The sequence below is a fragment of the Vidua chalybeata genome, chromosome 3 (assembly GCF_026979565.1).
Source record: "Vidua chalybeata isolate OUT-0048 chromosome 3, bVidCha1 merged haplotype, whole genome shotgun sequence".
Lineage (NCBI taxonomy): Eukaryota > Metazoa > Chordata > Aves > Passeriformes > Viduidae > Vidua > Vidua chalybeata.
Window position 1 is genome coordinate 42,153,760 of NC_071532.1, and position 22,318 is coordinate 42,176,077.

The window sequence follows — 22,318 nt, forward strand, 5'->3', positions numbered from 1 at the left end:
CCAGCAGGCAGCTGAACAGCAGAGTGAGGGAATTAGTTTCCTTTGCCCTCAGAGCAATCTATTTCCTCAAGGAAAATGGATGGCTTTAGCTAGGCAGCTAAATAAAGTCAAAGAAAACACGTTCTTTTCAGTTAAGCAAGAGTGTGTACCAGCAACAAATGACTGTCCTATTAAAAATGCATGACAAGTAGCGTAACCCCAGTCTCTAAAACAAGTCAAAAAAGGACATGAAAAGTCCCCCAAGGTGTCAGCAGCAGAACTAATCAAATATGGGACTTAAAAGAACTCATGTCCCAGGACCTCAGCATCTCTTCCAAACTGTGCCGAGCTCTCACCTCCAGAAACTCTAACATTCCTCCCCACTGCTCTTCCAGCATCCAACTGAGTTCTGAAGGCAGCCCCTGGAGGGTTCCCAGAGCCCCTTGATGCGTATGCAGTTTTCATCCTCACTCTCTAAAAGATGTGCTGAGACTCACCTCCCTCCCACAGGCCCCCCTGGCACCCAGCACTGCAGTGCCCCAGCTACTGCAGAGCTGCCAGCAGCTGCCTGACCACCCAGCTTTTGCCTTCTGGCAGCGGGGTGGCCAAACAGAAGCCAAAAGGGGAGAGTTATACCTGTGATCCTGTCCAAGGAAGAAGCAGTTAAGTCTCTCTCTCCCCTCCAGCTCCAAATTCTTAAAAGGTTTCTAAGAACAGAGCAACTTTCCAACTTCTGTCCTGTTCTAGATCTAGTTTATAGCAAGCAGACTGACAGAAAATGCCTGGACAGATTACTGCATACACTTTGTTTCCTTAGGATGAAGGCTAAATGTGACACGAAACCTTAGGCTTATAAATAGGTACTAGGTGGATCAATTATAAGCACTGCGGGGGCTTTGCTACTCTCTTCAATGCATTTAAAATTTGCAAACTGAATTCTTTACAAGAAATTGTAAACATAATTTTTAAAAAATCAAATTATTTTAGAAACCACATAAAATTATTTGGTTACCTATTATTAGAAACTAAATTAATTACAAATACTATAATAATTTTTGCCTAGTTCTCCTAGTCTTCCAATTTCATGACTAACCAAATATTGTACTAAAGCCTCACCTTTAGCAAGCATCTAAACTACACCTAAACTGAGTGCAATATTGCCTCACCTTTACTGGAAAACTCTTTCTTTGAAGCAACATTCATGCTTTTTACAAATTATTCCAATGATTGCCTACTGCATTTCAGTGCATTAAAGCATCACCTTTTAGTAATACATTTGTGGTGTGTATTTGAGTATCTCCTTTATCTTAGTATGCAGCTGTTCCACAGTCGTGGAAATAACAAACAGAATTTTGATTTTAGGAAAAGATCCCTGCTTTGAAGTCAATCCACACTAAAGTCAATAGCACTGTCAGTGACTTCACCAGGATCTGAAGCTGAACCTAAATGCTCATCTGTTATATTAGCCTTAGTATCAGTCACCCATTACTTTTTGGCACCTGCATTCTCCAAAGCAGAGCAGTCCTTCCAGACTCTTTTCTTTTTGTAGACTAAGGAAATTTCCAGGGAACTAAACTGTAATGTAATTATGACAGTATGACTCTGCAGTTGTCATGGCAGTGGAATGAGGGTGATATGCTGTTGAAGTAAAAATAAAACTTCAAGTACGGCTAGTAGAGAACCAACAATTTTTTCTAACTGCTTAACCACATTTATAGGCCCTTTGGAGAAAGGCCACTGAAGTCACACAGGGTAGATTACCCTCTGAACTGCTGGAGCAGCAGGAGCCTGACTGTTCTTGCTTCCTTGTAAACCTGTTTTTTCCTGGGCCTGCTCATTATTGCATGTGCTATGTGGCACTGGAAAAGTTGCACAGTGTTCACTGGGTAGAGAAATTTCCAAGGGTTTCTTTTACTGTATCCTTAAAAGGTACCCTTAAAAACTAAGGAGATGAACTGGGGTTATGGAGTCAAAATGGGAAAGCTGTGCTGGGACATGGTTTGGACCACGGGTAGGAAGCTTTTGTAGTAACATGATGACTCTGTTCCATCCACCAAACTCGGACTGAAGCTGCCTGTAGCAACTACTCAGTATTTAAGCTACACTTTCATACCAGGCACCTCTCTTTCAGAGCAATTTCCCTGCTTCGTGCTGTTACAATGTGGTAAAGAGATACAGCTCACAACTGCAACATCAGGTATAGAAATCAGCCTCTGAAACAACTGCTTATAGACTTAGTAACAAATTTCTTCTTTTTAAAACCTTCATCTGGCTAGCCAGCCCTCGTGGCATTTGAGTTTTCCTTAGGAACACAGATTATAACTTCTCTCCCACGCAAGATGGTGTTAATAAAAGGGACAGGGTGCTGAAATCTTAGCAAGTCCTTATAATCCATCCTGGTTTTCAGTCCAAATTTTGTGGAGTAATGTTTTAGGACTTTTATTCCTCCCTTGTCACAGGAAATACCAGCCAAACGTTCCATGTTGCCTAAATCATGAGCACGATTAGAAACATGAATCATTTTGCTTTTTAATTTATGTAAGAGAAAGTACTGTGAATTTTGCTCTAGTCCATTCTCACCACCGAGACTATTAAGTAATGGCACTGTCTAAAGATCTGTAAAACAGAATCATTAGTTTTAGTAATAGAAACAGGATTTTCTCCTGAATTCAAAACCAAATAAAATCTAATTAAGACAGAGAAGCAGGAAATTCCATTCCAAATAGAGGTAGGTGGAACTTTTTCAAATGTAATTCAAAAATTGATTTTTTCAGTCCAGGGTGATGACTAGTCCTAGTTTTCTTATGGGAGGGTTGGGAAGGGGGATAGGGTTTGTATTCACTGAAAAGGTAAATTAAAATACACACTACATTAGAAAGTTATGCTAAACATCATGCTTTTTATTTTTTGGGAAAGAGCAAGGAAATAGCAGTACTTCAACAGACTAGAAAAAGCCTCATGTAAATACTAAAAGCACAGCAAATTATACTAAAAGCTTATACATTCTTAAGTCAAAGCATAAAGTTGCATGTAAATATGTGTGTGTATATATATTTATACATGTATACACACATACGCACACAACTTTTAAGTACAGATATAACTATCTGAATTATCTGTGTTTTCCTTATCATTCAGTTTAGTTTTGGGTGAGTGAACCAATTAGACCAGAATTAACATTAAAAAAATATCCAACCACTGCCACAGACTAGATTAAGAACTTATACACATACACAATTACAGCACAGTCTTTACTCGTGGCCTTTGAATTCCACTAAAATCAGTCAGTTTTAGAGGGAATGCACCCTGGAAGTCTCTTGACTTTTATCACCGAAACATCCTAGTCTTTGTTAAAAACTAACAGAGGAGCTACCCCAGAATGTGCTCTCCAATTCTTCCTGCAAACTGCATGCATGCCAGACATGAACCATGCAAAAACCCTTTGAGGTTCAAGCCCTTAATTATTACCTTGTGTCAAGATTCATGTACTGTGCTTTACAGCAATCTTCAGAATTAATTTTAAGAAACTAAAATCACATTGGGAGTTGATTTTACTTAAAATAGAGAAGGGTGAAAACTCAGTTGGCAACTCTCGGCTGATTAAGCATTTCACACTATGAATTAAAAAAAAAACTTAAGAGCTTTAGTAAGTTCTGAAAACAAAAATAAGTTCTATTTCAAGAACAAGTTAGTATAAAAACTTTTAATATATGCAAAGTATGTGCTCAAAATACATATTTCGCATTTTTAAAAAGAGCTGTCATCTACCTTACAGCAACAAAGTTCACCCAGTATAAAATATTGTAATTTGTCATATGAGAGGTTTCCTTATTCTTCATATGATCAAGAACACTTGCACAAGAGTTCATGATATTCCAAGCCACATAGTGGCAGACAGACTATGTTTGAAAATGTGCTTTTACTATGCAGTGCAGTAAAACCTAAGCAAACCATTTCAGAGCAGCGTTTAGCAGGTCGAAGAGCTACGTCGATGCAAGAAATCCAGAGAAGTGTATAAAAGTTAATGCCAAGTGGTAGTACCAAGAAAGTGAATTAGATCAACAGAAAAAAAAACCCTGCTGATAACATTCACTATCACATGTACAGCTTGTAAGCTAGGAATAAATTAGCTTAAGGAGAAAAAAAAAAACAACCAAACTGTGTAAACAATTCACCCAGTACAAAACTGGATGCAGCTGGTAAGAGCAGAACTAGCTTAGTAGTGCTGAGGATGTGCGTGCATCCAGATGCCTGTTCAAAATGCATTTATCAATGCCACTGACCCCCCCAAAAATCATCTAGAGCTATTGACACCACAGCAGAGGCTTCCCTCCCCCCTTATGAAGTTATTACATCGCAGGAAGTCGCTGCTGTCTACTACGATTAGAATTCCAGTTATAAGCTACCAACGCTTGTAAGGTGAAAACGCCCACCTTCCAAATTAAATTGAAAATTCTTGTCAAGCATGTCTGGAGACTCTTCAAAAGTTAAAGTACAGCACTTTGCTCAAGCGGTATTTGCATGAGTAACTTGTACTGACAGCCTGTTAAAATAAGAGAATTTAATACAACTCAGGGTAGCTGGGTGTTCCTCCTCAGGAAGAGGGATCCATACAAATTCCAGTTGTTCTTGTTGAGGTGTGTTATAGGGAGAGAAGGACAAAAGAACTTCAGTTCAGTCAGCCTCGAGGGGAATCTTCCTGTTTTTAGAAGTATTCCTCCTCTTCATCAAAAAATCCGTTTTCCAGGGCATACGAGCAGTCTGCGTTAGAGTCAGCTTGGCAGGCACCTTTGTATTCTTGAATGGATTCGTACAGGGAGTAGAGCTGACACAGCAATGACATATCCAGCTGCCGAAGGCCAACCTGAAGGGGGAACAATTCAAACAATCAATTGTCTTTCTATGGCAGTGTAATGCGGTATATCTTCTGTTGCTAAACTGGAGGTTCAAGCTTCTTTCCACTTTGAACAGTTACGAAATGTGAAAGTAAAATTCATTTTCTAAGGTGACAGATGCCCCACGGGATAAACTGGACAAAAGGATTATAATCAAGCCTATGCTTGAGTGATGCAATGAATGATGTGATGCAATAGTACAGAACAAATGCAAAGTGTTCTTCAAAATGTTGTATTACAATGATGTGCTTAACTTCCAATAAGCAGTTCACTGCTGTAGGAGCCATGGCAGATAAATTCATAAAGTCTATATTCCTCATTATGCAAGGGAGATATTCTTCCAGAAACACCATGTGTCTTTCACACATCTTTTTCTCACACCATCACAGGCGCTCTGCTTTTGTCTGAAACGGCCTGGAGTAAAAGTTTTAAATGTGACTCTAACTGGTTTTCCCATTTCCCAGCTAAGTATTTCTACTCTAATTTTCTTTTCTATATTGGCATAAACAAGCATCTTACAAAGTCACATGTGTCTAGCACAATACAGCACACTACTTCCTGGCAGCAAAACTAAAGCAGAAGTGACACAAGGACAAACGTCATCTCTTGCAAATGTTCAGAGTATTTTCATGTGCCACTCAAGCATAGGCTTGATTATAATTATGGACCTAATATTCTGGTCCTTAAGCTTCTCAAATATTAGTTCCAGACCAAATTAAAGATTTGAAGAACCACTTAAAAAAAGGGCTGCATTTTATGCCAGGTACAAAACCAGTACGTTGCACTGCAAGCTGAAATACAGCTATTCATTTAACTCAATTCAGTCTCCCTCCCTGGTAACAAAATGGAGAGTTCACTTGGCATTGTCACCTATCCAAGTCAGATCAAATTAAAACTAGGTTTTGTCTTGCAGCAAATTTTAACCCAATTAGAGATTCTAGAGAAACAGCCATTTCAGCCTTATTTTTCAAGGAAGTGTTAAGCCAACATACTGCTCCAAGTGAGCCTCAGTTTCATCAAAAAGAAGTTTTTGCCACAACTCATGTCAAGAGGAAATAAATAATGTTAGCAGCCTTTACTTCAACCTGAACACCAGGCTGTATTTTACTTAGAATGAGAACTCTTTGCCTCTCATTATGCTTCTAAATTCTCAGGACACAAGAAAATACTCAGCACACAAGAAAACCACAAGAAGCTACCATGAAGATCTTACTTTGACATTGCTGAACTAGGCTACCAGTAGCTCTTTCTGAAAGTGGGGAGAAAAGAAAATCATACACCACAATGCCACTAAGAAAAACAGGATACAGCATCTTTCAATAACAATACAAATTACTTGGTGACATCATGAAGCTAAAACATGAAGTCCAGCACAGGCTAAATGTGAAGACTTTAGGACAAGACATGGAACACTGTACTAGCTGCCAGGATATTACAGGTAGGTCTTTCCACCACCTCAGATCTATGCTACTTTTCTCACCCATTTTCCTTTATAACCTAAACAGCTCACCTCAGGTAAGAAAGAATGCTGTGAGGCTGGACTTAACGCTCTGACATATAAGCATAAGATCCACCTGGCAGACCTGCATGAGAGCTAAATGTTTGAGGGACAAGACTGCAATCCAGAGCTGCTCAAAAAACAATCAGGAGTGAATCAAGCAAAAAAAGTCAACCTGGAGACCGGCGACCTTTGTCTCCCAGGGAAAGTGGGTGCATTGTCACCAGCAGCTCTCCTGTTTCAGCTCCATAAAAGACTTCAGTACCTTCTGTGAAGTTCAATCCTACTGACTGCCAAGCACAAACTTCAAGAGAAAAATTGCTCAGCAGAATTAAAATAATAGGTCTTTAAACCAAATGGTTACGTTTAATATCTTATATTTTGTTGCTGCCACTAATATCAAGCAATCAAACAAGAAGTCTACTGAGAAAAATGCAGCCTCTTCAAAACTTTCAAGTATGATCCCCAAGGAAAGAAAAGCCTGGAGAAATGTCCAACCCTGATAGCATTACCACAGTTTTTAATGCCAGCCAAGCTGTGTTTGACTCTTGATAAGCCAACCTATAGCACACAATTCCATGTGATAACTCTGTTCCTTACAATCACAGTTCTGAAGTGACCTCTCCTTTCCTCCCTCCCTCTCCAAAGCATCCAAGTTCATCACTTTCTCAGCTTTAAAAACTTACATACACAGTACCTTGCTTGATCATGCAGAAGATGCTCTGTGCATTTCTTCCTCACTCACTATGGAAAATTTAAAGCAAACCCATTACTCAATAAAAATATCTTTGCTGCAAGAAAGAGTGTTCAGTATCAGTAATAAAGTGCTTTTATTTTCTTGATGAAAGACAGCCTGTTGGTACACAAGAGTCTCTCTAATTTGCACAGGCCACAGACAAGTACATCTGGAACCAAGGACCATGTTGCTTGAAAGTCTTTGATGTGTTTAGAAGTATCTTTTTCTTCAGAAGTATTTTATCAAATTATCATCAAGGACAACAGAGTATTGAAGTTTAAAGAGGAAGTCTAGTTATCAAATGACTTGAGAAGTATGTCAATTGATTTCCAATTAGGAAAAAAAATAGATTAGACTTGCCTAATGAGTTATCTTTGCTTTTTTGGAAAGGCTTAAGATGACTAAGACCATATGTCCTTGTTTCCTTTTACAACACTGCAGAAGAAAGCCCCAGCAGTTGACAGACGCCCATCCTTCCTGAGCTTTAATGCAAACTGGCAATTCTAATACACAGTTTTAAGAATTATCTCTAACTATTGAAACACTGGGGGCAGACTAAGATTTCAGCACACTACACTGTCCTTATAAATCCACAGAAGGACCTTTCAAAAGAGCTTTTTGTCCTCAAGCACATTTTTAGCCTGAGAAAAACAGTCTTGGCAGATTTTCAGCAATATAATATTTTATATGCTTCGCAGAATTATTAAGAGTTGGAAGACACCTCTGGAGATCATCCAGTCCAACCCTCCTGCCAACGCAGGGTCACCTCAGGCAGATGACACACAAACGTGTCCAGGTGGGTTTTGAATGTCTCTGGACAGCAGACTTCGTGAGCTTCCTGGGCAGCTTGTTCCAGTGGTCTGCTACCCTCAATGTAAAGTTCTTCCTCATGTTGAGGTGGAACTCCTTGTGTTTAAGTTTATGGCCATTGCTCTTCATGCTGTTGGCTGGGCACCACCAAAAAGTCTGGCACCATCCTCTTGAGACTCACCTTTCAGATATTTATATATATTAATAAGATTTTCCTCTTCTTTTCTCTACACTAATCAGGCCCATCTCCTGAAGTCCCACTTCGTAGGAAAGATGCTCCAGACCTCTAATTATCTTTGTGGCCCTCCACTGGACCCTCTCCAGCAGCTCCTTGTCCTACTGATTCTACAGAATCCTCAGCGCGCGAGGCTTAGGCTATTATTAGTCATTACAGCTGCAGCTTGCACCAGCAAAGCACCAACACCCAATTAGTGTTTAATCAAAAGGTGCGCCAGGTCGCCCGGAAGAATTTTGCTATAATAACGCCGCGCTACAGGATCAAAACAGAGTCCTGGAGAAAACTACGCCGAATCCCAGCCACTTGGGTCGCACGAATCACTGCCGACACTGGGGTATTTTTTAACTCCAGCCTTTCATCGTGGGTGCCGGGTCCCGAGGGGTGCCGCAGGGCGCGGTAAGAGGCTCCCCATCCGCACCCGGAGCAGCCCCGCCGCCACCGGCCCCCGCCGTTCCCTACCGCCGGTACCAGCAGCCGGGCAGGGTTACGGGGGCTGCACCGGCCCGGGCCGCCCGCGCCCACCCGGGGCCGGAGCCGGGCGCCGTTCTGGCCCCGGGGAGGTGGCGGTGCCCCCGCCGCCGCTCGACACGTCCGCCGCCCCGCCGAGCCCCGGCCCGTCCCTCTCACCATCTCCTTGCGGAGCAGGGCCAGCGCCGCGTCCAGGTTGGGAGGCTTAGGCGGGCGCGGCGAGCCCCGGCCGCCGCCGCTCAGCTCGTCCTGGATGCGGGACTTCTGCGCGTAGAGCCGCTCCAGGTCCCGCCAGCGCCCGCCCTGGCCGCCGCCGCCCGAGGACGAGGAGTTCAGCAGCCCGCTCAGGCTCTTGGGCAGCGGCGGCAGCCCCGCGCCGCCGCCGGGCCCCGGCAGCCCCGGCCCGCTCATGCTGCAGCCACGGCCACCGACGGAAGGAGCCGCCTCGGCCCCGCCGCGGGAGGCGCCGCCCGGAGCCCGCCCCGCCTCCGGGCCGGGCGGGGGAGCCGTGCGGGGCCGGCGGAGGGAAGGGAGGCAGGGGAGGTAGCCGTGCGGCGGAGGCGGAGGAGCCGCGCCGCAGATGCCCCGGTCAGTGCCGGGGCCGCTTTGTCTGAGCCGAGGCGAATGCCTGCGGGCGCGGCCTCAGCCCGTGCCCCGCAGAAACACCCCCGCGGCAGCGCTCGGTCCCCGGGCACAGGGAGGCAGAAGGGCCCTGGGGCAGCGGGGGAGGGATGAAGCGCAGTGAAAGCAAGCATGAAAGCAGATTAACTGCTGCAGGCAGAGGGTGACCAGTTCTTCTGTGGAGATGGTGTTACATTAGTCGCCTGGATAACGCGACTACCTTTCCATCAAGATGTTTCTTTCTGCCGCGGTTTGGGGTGGGGTAAATATCTTCTCAGTAGCCTGTACCGTGCCGTGGTTTTGAGTCAGAATGAGAATAGTGTTGAGAATATACTGATGTTTTGATTTTTGCTAAGTCGTGTTTATCCCTTTTTTTGTCTCTATGTGTCTGTCTCATGCTCTGCTGAGGAAAAGGTACACAGAAGAAACTGAGAGGGAGCATAGCCGTGACAGGTGACCCAAACTGGCCAAAGGGATATTCACCTTTTTTATTTGTACTTTGTTCTCAATTATTAAACTGCTCTTATCTCAGCCTACGTGTTCTACTTTGATTTTCCTTCCCATTCCACTGGGGGAGAGGGCGGGGGAGTGGGGTGGCTGAGCGAGGAGCTGTGGTGCTTAATTACCAGCTGGTCTTAATCCACAACACTTTCACATGCCCACGGCCAAGTTTTGTACCAAAAGTGTTTTATCTCCAAGCATTGCAACTACACAAACCTAGGTCTATCTGATTTATGAGTCAAATTTCTCAATCTGAGAGTTAGCCTGCTGTCTGTCTTCTGACGTTATTCACAGAGAGGATTATTGCTCTGCTTTGCAGAAATACCCAGGTGCTTTCCTGAGAAGGCTGTGCAGAGGGAGCCATGCTCCAGGACCAGGAATGGGACACGGGAACCCCCAAAGCTGCCAGTGGGGCCACAGCAGCACAACTTAAATGTGCACAACCTTAATGAGGAAACCTTTTATGCTTCCTCCCTTTCTCCTTGGCATGTTTACATCTCCGGAGTCTCTTAGGAAAAAAAAAAAAAATAGGGCAGTTTTGGATTATTCAAAATCCAAACCAAAGCAGGGTATTAAATTGGAGTTCTGGGAATATGCTGCCATTACAAAGGCAGATTGTTTAGAGGTGCATTCCTATTCCCATGACCGTGCTTTGTTTCTGAAAGTGGGGAGACAAGAAAATCATACACCACAATGCCACTAAGAAAAACAGGATACAGCACCTTTCAATAACAATTGTTTGTGGGGTTTTCTCTTCAAGAAATACCCAGATCTAGTGATGTTGAGTTAAGCCTCTACATACTTTCAGTTTTGTTCCCAGACTCGCATGGTTTTTTTCATGGTTTAAATGTCATTGGACTCTGTGACAATTGTTTTCAAACTGCTTACAGTTGAGGAAGCTTTTGCCAGTCTTTGTTCATGTTTACATGCCACTTTAGGGATTGATTTTTCAGACAACCTAATGTGCTTTTTAATGTTTTTTGCCCTGGAATGAAGATTTTTTCCCCCTGTTAGGCGTGGTGCTACTTCTGCCCAAGTTGATTGTGAAAAATAAAGTTGTGCTCATAGCTTTTATGAAAATAAAGGCATTTTAAACCATCATATTGAAGATTAAAAGTGTCAACCAAGGGTGCCTGACTGCAAAAACTTTGTTTTGGTTTGTTAACAAAGTACACACTGTACTATTTTTCTGCTTATTAGCAAATGCGTTTATTTGTTCTCCATTCATCACCCCCCTTTTTTTTCTCCCAGATGACAGCTATTTGAAAAAGCTTGTATTATTTTATCTAGACCACCTTCTATTTTTTTTCAGTTTACCTGATTTCATTAAATTCTGACTGAATTTTCTTCACACTTGTGTCCTTTAGGCACGTTGTTGCCATGTTTACCATTGCACAGATCTTTATGCTGTTTTACTGCTCAGTTTTGTAATCTGAAAAAGAAAAAAAAAATACTTTTTGGTTTTTCAGTGACCCTTCTCTCAACTGGCAACCTTATCTAGCCTTCATTTATACTAAATTCATAATTATCCTTTAAAATCTAAAGCTATTGCTTTATTTATTCCGACGTAGTTATAACAGGGTGATAATGGAAGCTGAAGTCTTCTCCAGTTATGTCTTTTGGTTATGAAGCAAGCTTTTTTTAGCTGTATAGACCTCTAGGTCTTTGTTGGTTCCCAGAATTAAACTACAGAAACATGTTACTTGTCAAAAATTATCTTTACTAAGGACGTTACCTCAAAAACCCCCACATTAAAAATACATGTTGCTGTGCCATAAAGAATTAGAAAGTTCCAAAAGAGTGGTGTCCCATAGCATCTTCTTTATGCATTATGGCGTGGGTTTAATTTACATGTTCATATGTGATGTTTTTCATTTCCTAATTCATTTGGGGGATACACAATGCCTGGGTATCATTTGTGCATCCCTCAAATGTAAATCCCTGTTTACTAACAACCCTTTCTCCAAATGTGGTGGTCTATATGCATTACAGCATACCTTGAATTGATACATTAAGACTGTTCCCTACAGCTTTTTCTCTGATGTTTTCCCCTCTAATAACTGAGATATCCACAGATGTTAATAGAATTCCTTGTTATGACAGCCCTTTGTTAGAAAGTAGTATTGTTATCCACATTGGAACAAGGACATGGAGCTGAAGGTAGGTAGTGATAAAAAAAAATTACTAATTTTAAATACCTGGTTTGCAATTCCTAGGAATGACTTTCCACCCAACAGAACTGACAAAAAGGCATGTGCCTCTGCTTCAAGCTACCCTGCACAGAGCAGCACCTTTGCTTAAAGCTACCTTCATTAGAAATTTAGAGTAATAGTTCAGAGTTTGCAGCAACACGGCACATGTCACATTTGTCAGCTGTGCATCAGGGATATCCTAAAACTTGATAAACAAGGTGCACCAGACCTCCTCTGTCAGTATTCTTTTTGTGTTGGGAAGATGCCGCTCATTGGGTTAACTTGAAGTAAGAATTACTTGTCAAGGGCCAGTCAGGATCCAGATATCACAATCTGGGCATAAGCAAGACAAATTAATAATTAGTTACACATGCTTTACTCTTCCATTTGCCCCTGTAGTTAAAGTACCTGAACACACTCTGTTTCTCATGAGGCCTACGGCTTTTATGACTGATATGGAGAAACAGAGATCAGACTCTTCTGTGGTGCTTTGGGAATGATGGGAATCTCAGCCACTTGGCAGGAGAATTCAGAATTTGCTGGGTATAATTGGAACCTGATATATAATGCAATGTAGCGGTATATCCAAACAGAAACTAGATTTTCAGCTAAAGATCATTCAATTCTTAGGCGTCATTTTTTACCAGTTTTAAATTAAAATGGTCGGGTCCTAATTTTGACACTTTTTTCCCAGGTGTATTTTTGTAACTCTGCCTAAAAGGTGAAACCCCAAGTATATTCTAACACATATCACAGAGGCTTCCAGCTAGGCCCCTAGCAAAATGGTATCCCAGATCTAGAGCAGAGATCCTCCTATTTAAGCTACCTGAGTAAACAGGAGCAATAAAGGGCTCTTACCTTTTTTATAGGTCTGCTACCTCATAGATACCCAAGAAAGACACTTCAGCCTTTGCAGGATTCAGAACAAAGTGCTAAAAACACAAATATGGAGGTTTGTGGATCCAGGTTCCAGTTTAAAGTTTTTGGTGAAATGTATTCTTGTGGCTATAAACCCTGGTACACACTACTTGCTCTCTCAGTCTGCTGCTGTTGCCCTTGTTGTTGGTTTTTCACCAGATCCTGTCCTTGTCCTGGCATAGACCCTGTTCCAAAGCAATGTCCCCTACCTATGGTCTGCAATGCCATCGTTCCTATCCATGCCTTTTCTTGCTTCAGCTGCCACACATGGATGTTCGACCTGTGTGTCTCTGGAGAGGGATCCTGGACCAAGAAATCGCTGGCCCTTTATACCCTCCCTAGCTGTGCACCTTCACCTGCCCTGCTCCTCTGGGTCTATTGGCAATTTATGGGGTCCACCAACACCTTATTGAAGTCTTTCTCCATGCCCAGGTAGGCAGCTCTTATCTTACAGCTTGGGCCAGCCTTGGGGTCCTCCAGGGTCTCAGTCCTTATTTGAAGATAACCAGTCTTTGTTTATCCTCTGCTTAGCCATTCATGTTAGCAAACAGAGTTCATTTAGAGTGCACCTATGCTAACTTTTGAGCAGCACCCACTCATGCTAAGCTGTAAGCAAGTTGCAGTTAAACTTATGCCTACACAATTAATTTCTAATATTCTGTAAGAAAACTTATTTTACTCTTCAGCACTCTTTCTGCTATCTTCCTCAGCTTTTCTGCCATATCTGATGCTACCCTTTAGCCTGCTGCAGTGAAGTCAGACTGCTAATTCTTCCTTTTTCATGGAGAAACAAAAAAAAGAAAATTTTGACAACAGGAGAGAGAATGTATCTAGGGTGTGGGGGGTAGGTGTGACAGAAAGGTGGTTAGGACTGGGCCAAGCAAGGGCAATAGATGCAGCAGGAATCAGAGGTTACAGAGAGTGATCTGTAGAGATCTAATAGTGTGTATTAGTAACGGTTTTATCACTGATGGCAATTCCCAGCTGGCAATAATTCACATGCAGGGTTTTGTTTTTCTTGTGAGCTTTGTTTTTCTGTTGTTGGGTTGTTGGTTTGCTTTGCTTTGCTTTGCTTTTGGTTTCTTAAGTGGCAGCAACTCTAAGCAGAGCTCTCTTTCCTCTCTCCTTTTCTCAATGAGGACGGTATGGATTTTGAACTAATTTATGCCCGTCAGTTAGAGCAGTGAGGAGCAGTATGGAAATCTGAAGAGCATGTGCACATGGCAAATAGTTACATTTCTGCAGTGATGAGTGGTCTAATTCCTCTCTCTCACTGTATTTTTTTACACTGCAGTCAGTTCCAAGTGCCGTGTTTTGTGTTGTGAAGGGGAAAAAAAGACTCGAAGTATGTACTTTCATATCAAAAATTTCAGCTCAGAATTATAGGAAGGATCATTCTAAGGAAAAATAAAGACTGGATCTGAAAGTAAAGTTGATAGGACCTCTAGTTAAGGTATCCAACTGTTTGTTTTCCTGATTATGCCAAATATGGTTTGTTAATATCTCTGTTCAACTTTAGATCAAACTATAAATCTTCTCCACAGTACATCATTGCAACACTGGTTTAAAAATCTCCTTTTTCTGTCCTCTCACTTTATTAAATTAGGTGTAGTGGTATCAGCCTTTTTCCCCCTCCCTCTCCAGCCTCATAGATTCTTCCCCATTATGAGAACTCTAGGGAAAAAGAGTTGTAATTTAAACCACACCAAATTCATAATCCTATAATGTATCCTTTTTTTTCAGGATTTCTGTTGTAATTAAGAAAGCAAGACATTTTAATATTTCTTATCAGCTGGTAAAAGTAAATCCCTCAAAATGAAATTAGAAACAATGGTAGGCTGTAGGAATTTATAATTTCAGTATTATATGAAAACTCACAGCAATGAAAGAATCCAGCAGACTTTGTGCGGTAACTGTGTAATAAACTAGCCTCATGCCCAAAGCTCTTAGTGGCTCTGAACATCTTCCCTACATCTCCTCTTGCTGTGCCAAACAAACAAAACACCCAAAAAAAAACCAAAAAAACCACCAAAACAAACAAACAAAACCCAAACAAACTTCAAAGCACTTTAGGATATTTTTCTCCTCTTTCCCATGAGTTCAGTATAGTTCTGATAAGCATTTATCTATTCCAAAAGATGGTTTGAGAGGGCATTTATTACCAGTCTTTGTGGTTACTTCACTTTGTTAGCCTCGCAACAACTCACTTCTTACTCTCAACAGTCCGACTTGACTTACAGTAACAGCTTTCCAGAATCTGATTACTGAGAGCAGATTGCCAGGGGATCAGAGCTACAGGCTTTAAGGGTATTTGTCTTATTATCCCAGTGACACTGAGCAGACCCTTTCCTTTAGTGAGATCTACATTGGGATCAGATCTGGAAGATGCTGTCTAAGCTGGGCTGAGGTCATCTGAGGTAAAAATGATGGGAGCTCTAAATCTGCAGGTGAAACGGCACAGCGGGAAGCAAGCTGCTGAGCAGGAATGGCCGCGGGTGCACAGAAGTGGGAAGGACTTCTGCTTGCAGAGTGCAGTATATTGCAGATTCTCTAGCAATTCGTATCTGCCTCAAGGCCTTTTTGAGTGAGGAATGGTCATTGGTAATTCTAAAAAAAAGAATTCTTTATTTCTCTGTGAAATGGTCATTTGGAACAAACACAGAAGTTTCTATGTTCTATTCTATCAGGGGATGTTAGCAAAGAGATCATATTTCTTGCTTCTTTCTTCTGTGTTCTCCCTTAGCAAATGTGTATATGAGATTTTTTTTTTCCAGGCTGAATATAGAAGTCTGTTAGATAACATGTTTTCACTAGATAGATGTAGATTACACTGCTCAGGAGATAAACATTCCTCTTCAGCTGTAAATGACTATAATGCTGGCTGGGGGGGCATAATTTTATATTCAGATGTACCTGTGTTCTTGTAACAGGACCTTTCCTCTGCTGCAATGCAAATAGATTTGTGCCTGAACTGAGTTGCTGAATAATTAAGTTCAAAACTGAGGCTGTAAAAAGCCCCAATTCATACCCTTCAATTCAGTTGTGCCAAATGCCATTGTCCCATACTGCCCTCCGCCTGCCTGGAGCTCTGCCTGCCACTGCAAAGAGGCTGCACTCCTCTGCAGGCACTCAGAAGGGAGAGTGATGAGCAAATTTCAGCGGGGCCTCTTCTTTACAACAGCTGGGGTTGCACAGGATGGATGAGGCTACAGCGGTGCCTAAGAGCACAGCAGCCAGCCGAATTAAGACCAGGCCAGAGCTTGAGGGGAACATCCTTGTGTGGACCTGGATCTCTTTGTCTTGTGCTGAAATTGAGCCACCTCTGAGGTGGGACAGGGGAAATCATTTAACGGTATGTAATGTTATTTCTAAATGGTTTAGAGGAGAAAGATACTCTACGTAATTGAAAGTTCATTTAGGTGGAGAGAATGTAATTACCCGGCACAGTTAGAGGAGCAAAGCTATTATGAGGCTTTGATGAAAGTTGTCATCAGTTGTTTAATGGCCAACAAGCCACTAGAATTTTTGTTTCATATTTCATACAAGAACAGCACATCAGCAGCCACAGTGACTCCTAAATTCAGTGCAGGGACATTCAGCAATTACTGACTTAGAGGCAGATGTTCTACTACCTGAACTAAGATCATTGCTTCTTGCAACATTTTAGTACGTAGCACCTAAACAGCAACAAGTTAGCAACAAGTTTGGGACTTATTTCATATAGGCAACCTATTTTTTTAATGGTACAGACCAAGGAATATATTTGAAATACTGTCAGTATTTAAAAATTCAATACTTTCTATGCAGCAAACATAATGCTTGAAAAAAACTTCTTGGTGTAAGTACATGATACCAGATTTTTACCTGATGTGAACTTGGCAGAGATATTGTATCAAAGCAGTTTCCATTTCAAACAGTGTGAAAGCAATCCACCCGTCTTTTTTCCCCTTCTTCTCTGTTAGGAAAGCCCCTCTCAGGCAGCGCAAACTGTGTGGTTGTTTCTCTATCTCCTGCTCACGAACTGTATGTGCCTGCCAGGAGGGAGGGTGATCCTTATCAGTGTGTCCTGAGCTCATGCGCCTCTCAACACAATCATGCTTTTCAATTTATTGCAGACAGACATGATTGTCCCAGGTTGACATGTGGACTGAGAGAACGGTTCGGTTCATCTTCCCTCCCTGAAGTCCCTCTAGCTTTTCTTCATTGGTAGAGACATTGAGGAATAACTGTAATGCCAACAGCTGCCGTTGCCAGGTGGGAATTGTGCTGGAGTGCAGCAATTCCTGCACACACCTTAGGCACCTGCTCCAACATTGGAGAAAACTCAGATGTGACAGGATCAAACCATACAATAATCCAGTCAGTTCTTTGTCATTTTACAACTTGGTGCCATCTGGAGCATAGCACAGAGAGAGCCTCACCCAAAAAGCAATCTATAGTAAATGTTGAGGTTGCAAAAGGAAATGAAATTTTAAAAGTAAAACAAAAGGCTAAAGCCCCTGCAGGTGAAAATGCGACAGCAAATATCCACAAAGAGGGGAAGCTGCTAAGTCCAAACATCAGTGCTGGAAATGAGATCAGTTCAAGCTGATCCCTAATCAGTCACTGACAGGAACAAACAAGTATACAAATGAGTTGGAGGGAAAAACAAGGATTTATGAAGTATTTTTGGCAAGTCTGGAAAAATAAGAGTCATTCCATTTGGCAAATGTAATCTAAAGGCTTTTTTGCTTTTCTTTGTTGAGTTGTCCAGGGAAGATGGAAGCCTATAGAGACTGCCTGAATAAGAACCATCAAAAATAGGATTGCTATCAAGTCCAACACTTGCTGTGAAAATAGAAGTTGGTTTTAAGGCACATCAATAATTTTATTTCCACTTGCATCTCTAAAGAATGCTAAGGAGTTAGAAGCGGTGGAACCTTTTGAAGATCTTGTTTACAGGTTCAACAGGCAAAAGCAACTTCTTCCTTCTTAGCCTCCTTTGTCTCTTAGCTTCTTTTTTAAAATTGTAATATAGAGCATAAACAAATGTCATTTATACAAGGCCACAAACTCCTATACTATGAGAAATAAGATGTGGAGTGCAAGGTATGCATGCTTTGAGTTCAACTTACTGTTTTTAAATCACTTTGAGAGTGCAATTGCTCTTTAATTATGAGTTTTTAGAACTTTTTGGAAAACCAGTGACCTGGAATATCTTTTAGATATCTCACAATTATTGTCAAATTTCAAGAAAAAAAATCAAGAACCATCTCTTTTATTTTTCAATGCTAATGAAAACTTTTAGAATAGAATGAACATAATTTTGTCAGTGCTTTGAAAATAGGTTACTTGCATCCTGTGGCACACACTCTTTTGATGACGACATTTATGTTTACCAACTTTATTCTTGTCAACTCATGGTTTTCTCTGATATTGCTTTGAGGTAGAAAGAGGTAAAATGATAATTTGATATCACTTTGGTGAACTATCATAGATCAGAAGATAAACAGTAACTCATAAATACCATGATTTTTTAATAATTTCAGAACTGAAATATGTTGCTGTCTCTGCTCTAGACTTGATTCTGAAAATTAATTACTTTTAATTCTCATTCATTTAATGAAGTATCAACAAAGCCACAGTTAGCTAAAACTGTGAGAAGTATGCAATTTAAGATATGTTCCAAAATTTTCATAGGAAGATGCTTCATAATATGTTCTGGAGACCTCTGTCATTCCTAGAATAAGCCCCATGAGGCTTGATCCAAATGTCATGCAATTCGGTGTCAGTCTGTCCACTGGCTTCAGCTGTAGAGAGGATTGGGTTAGAGCCTATGTCTGAAACAGCGGGATGCCTCTAGTGTCTGAATGTTGGATGTTTCAGAGAAGAGCTGACAAACAATCTTGCTGTCAAGATTTCCTTAGGGGACTTCAGTCTTCAGAGCAATACTGATTCACCAAATAAACCTGGGAGGTGCATAATAGTCAGATAAAAAGGATGAAGAAAGATGGTGTTATTTGTAACACTAGCCTGTGTAAAGGACTCAATCAGTTTTATAAGAGAAAATGTAGGGAACTTGTAGAAGGCTTTCATTAAGCAATATTAATGGCGAAGTTCCATCACATTTCACAAACAGACAATGTCACTAAATGTGTGGGGTTTTTTTTTAGTGTGAGGGCAAGAACTTAATGTGTGATTTACAAATGCTACTTTTGATACTGGCAGTGATATGAGACGATCTGAAGAGCTGCAGGTGACCATGTCCTGGATTACTGTTGTACGATAACATCAGCATTTCGCTACCAAATACCCAACTTGTGCAGGTAAGGGCTTTTTACTCTCATCTTCACTGGTTTTCACACTATTGCTCCATCTTGCTGATACATTTGAGTGTGGTTCAGCCTTTCTCAATTTTGATCTTCATCTTCTTAAGAGTTTGGTTTGGGTTGGTTTTGGCTTTCTGGTTTGTTTTGTGGGGGTTTCCTGCTAGGTTTTTGTTTGTTTCTTCTAATCGCCATATAGAAATACCTTTACTATCACAGACTGAAGGGCCTGGTTTTATGTAATCACTCCTTTTCCTCAAAACATCTCCTAGAAGTGTTAAGTGCACTGCCACACTTATTTGAACTGCAGCATAGCAGGTAGGTTGTGTAATGCACTTCTCTAAATCAACTTGAGCAGATGGGAAGGAAAATAGCTTGAGCTAGCACAGCACAACTCCCCTTGGGCACTTTTCAGATGGAGGTGGCAGTGCAGCCTGGCAATGCCCTACTGTCTTTATTTTGTCCTCTTGAATGACAGAGGCAGCCTAGCCTGTATAAAGAATTATTCCCCCTGGCTCTTCCTCTCCTTCCAGTTTACACTGGGAGCACTGTACAACTACACTCTTTTAAATATTGCTTGTATGGTAATTTTTCTCAGCCATCACACATTGTTTCATTTCTACTGGTATTTAGGCAAAAAAGAGAGAAGATCAATAAAAAATTAAATAAGTGGGATATAAACAAGAACAACATAGGTTAAAAGGTGATTAAAAATAATGATATTAATAAGTCTTTTCTTATGCTTATTGGATAGGAAGCTCAGAGCTGTATGAAGAAATTAAACCTCATAAGTTTATTAAAACTCCATGATCATCACTAGTAAATTTATCCGAAACAGAAGGAACGGAACACTACCAAGCAAGGCTAAATGCATCACTTAATTCAACCTCACTGCAATCACTGAGGTCGTGAATTTGGGTTTAGCTGGCATCATCTGTTCTCTGGTGTAGAAGCAAATGGTTATATAAAAACAATGCAAAAATCAAGTTAGAACTGACTGTTTTTATGAACCATTAGAGAAAACAGGCTCCATGTTAAGTCAGTTGTAACAGAATCCACTGGTTTTGAGCAAAAGCTTCACCTGGAAAATTTGTTATTGTGAAATTAATTACATATATAAACGTCAGTAGTGGTGTCACAGGTTTTAAGTAGCAGGTCAGCTATTCAGTGAAGGAGGGACATAATCATGATCTGACCAGAGGTGCTACTTTTTCATGGTGCCTCATGAACAAGCAGCAGGAAGAGCTCAAATCTTTAGTTTAGTACCCTTGCCCCAGAGCAAGCCACGGCTGTACCTCAGAATCTGCCCAAAGAGCCATGAGAAGATTCGATTTTCTCCTGCCCTTGCTCTGATAATCCAACAGAAGTACCTGTCCTCTTTTTTCTTGTACTTCATCCAAGGATTCAGTTCACTTCCTTAGTTCACTTCAGTTCCTTCAGCCTTCTTTCCTCATATAATTTATTGATGTCAGTGGTTGAGAAATTGCTAGCTACTCTAAGCTTTTACAATTTTCAAAAAGACTACAGCCCTGTGTGCAAGAATATTCCCTTATGTACGTCCTCTGCAACTCAAATTGTGCTAGACCTAGTTTAGGATGACAGAAAAATGGGCCAAAGAGCTAATAAAGCTACAGAGAGTTTAAGCTGTCAAAGTCTCTATAGTCCAGGGACAAACCCCGTTAAAGAACCTGGAGCAGCAAGGTGCTGAGACAGATTTAAGCCTTTCTAAGCCAACTTGGTTGTGATTTTCCATACATGCAACGTTTGGGTTAACTTTGAATTCACTGGCTGTAATTCCTCCCAGTCCTCTTCTTTTTTCTTGAAGTTTCCTAAGTTTTATACTACTCTGCTCTGTATCACATTTGTATCTTAACCCAGCATTGTCTATTTCCTTCACATTTCTCAAACTCTTTTAAATGAGCCATTCCGCAACATTTTGCTGTACTTCCTCATCTTGCAAAGGTTGAATGTATTTTTTCCTACCTTTTTGAAGCTTCAGTGTAATGTGAAGCACCAGGGGTGCCCTTCCAGCTTTTATTTTCTCTACAGGAGTCTGTGCTTGGTTTACTGTCTTTGCGAAAGAGCAGAGTTCACAACTGACGTGAGAGGCTCAATTACGCTCCCACTCTCAGCACAGGTAGAGCCAATACATTTTTCATTACTGTGACAGGGGTTTCTATGGGTCTCATGATTTTTGTAGGGTTCCTTATGGGAAATTCAATGAGAGAGATGCTGGAAGATGATAAACACAGGATCAGCTTTGAGGGGGTTGTTTTGGTTGTGGAAAAGAGAGATAATGACCTTGAAAAAGAAGCAGTGAAATAAGAAAGAAGAGAGAAGAAAAGCCTCTTTTGAGGTTAGGTTCTCAGCAGGGAAGGAGGAGCTCAGTTTAAAGGTCATTGGGCCTTTTGCTGGAGCAAAAATAATGAGGAGGAATAGGCAAATTTGTTGGAGGACACTGCTCCAGTGGTATGGTGAAGTATGTAACCAGTGAGACAATAAAGAAATAAAAGAAAGATGTGGCAAAAGGAAATAAATGTTTTCTGTAAACAGTGTGGAGAAAAATAATACCCTTAAAACAGTAAGTAAAATTGTCAGCATGGTGAAAAGGAGAAGCTAAACAAAGTGGGAAAAGAGAAAAAGAAGAACATTTATACTGAAATGCATGTAGGGGAGAGGGGGCTCTGCTTCCTCTGTTTTTTTCTCAAGCTTCTATTAATGTATGTAGTGAAGAGCTCTTATTTTTCCATTCACATGTTTCTTTGCACCTTTCCACATAACTTTTCTATGTTTATGGATATATATCACAGAATCACAGAATATGCCGAGTTGGAAGGAACCCACAAGGATGATCGAGTCCAAATCCCAGCCCTGCACAGGACACCCCAAGGGTCACACCCTGTGCCTGAGAGCATTGTCCAAACGCTTCTTGAACTCTGTCAGGCTGGTGCTGTGACCACTTCCCTGGGGAGCCTGTTCCAGTGCCCAACCACGCTCTGGGTGAAGAACATTTTCCTAATATCCAACCTAAACCTTCCGTGAAACAACTTCAGGCCATTCCCTCATGTCCTGTCACTGGTCACCACAGAGAAGAGATCAATGCCTGCACCTCTTCTTCCTCTCACAAGGGAGGTGTAACTGCAATGAGGTCTTCCCT

The 22,318-nt window shown here is 41.4% G+C and overlaps 1 protein-coding gene across 1 annotated transcript; it reads right to left on the reverse strand.

The window, feature by feature from the left end:
• Positions 1-2,858: 2,858 nt before the first annotated feature.
• On the reverse strand, positions 2,859-9,068 carry FAM89A (family with sequence similarity 89 member A). The gene is made up of 2 exons (XM_053938219.1): positions 8,784-9,068; positions 2,859-4,843 (listed from the first exon to the last, which is right to left on the reverse strand). The coding sequence occupies exons 1-2, from the start codon at positions 9,033-9,035 to the stop codon at positions 4,685-4,687; spliced, it is 411 nt and encodes a 136-aa protein (XP_053794194.1). The 5' UTR covers positions 9,036-9,068; the 3' UTR covers positions 2,859-4,684.
• Between the last annotated feature and the right edge of the window lie 13,250 nt (positions 9,069-22,318).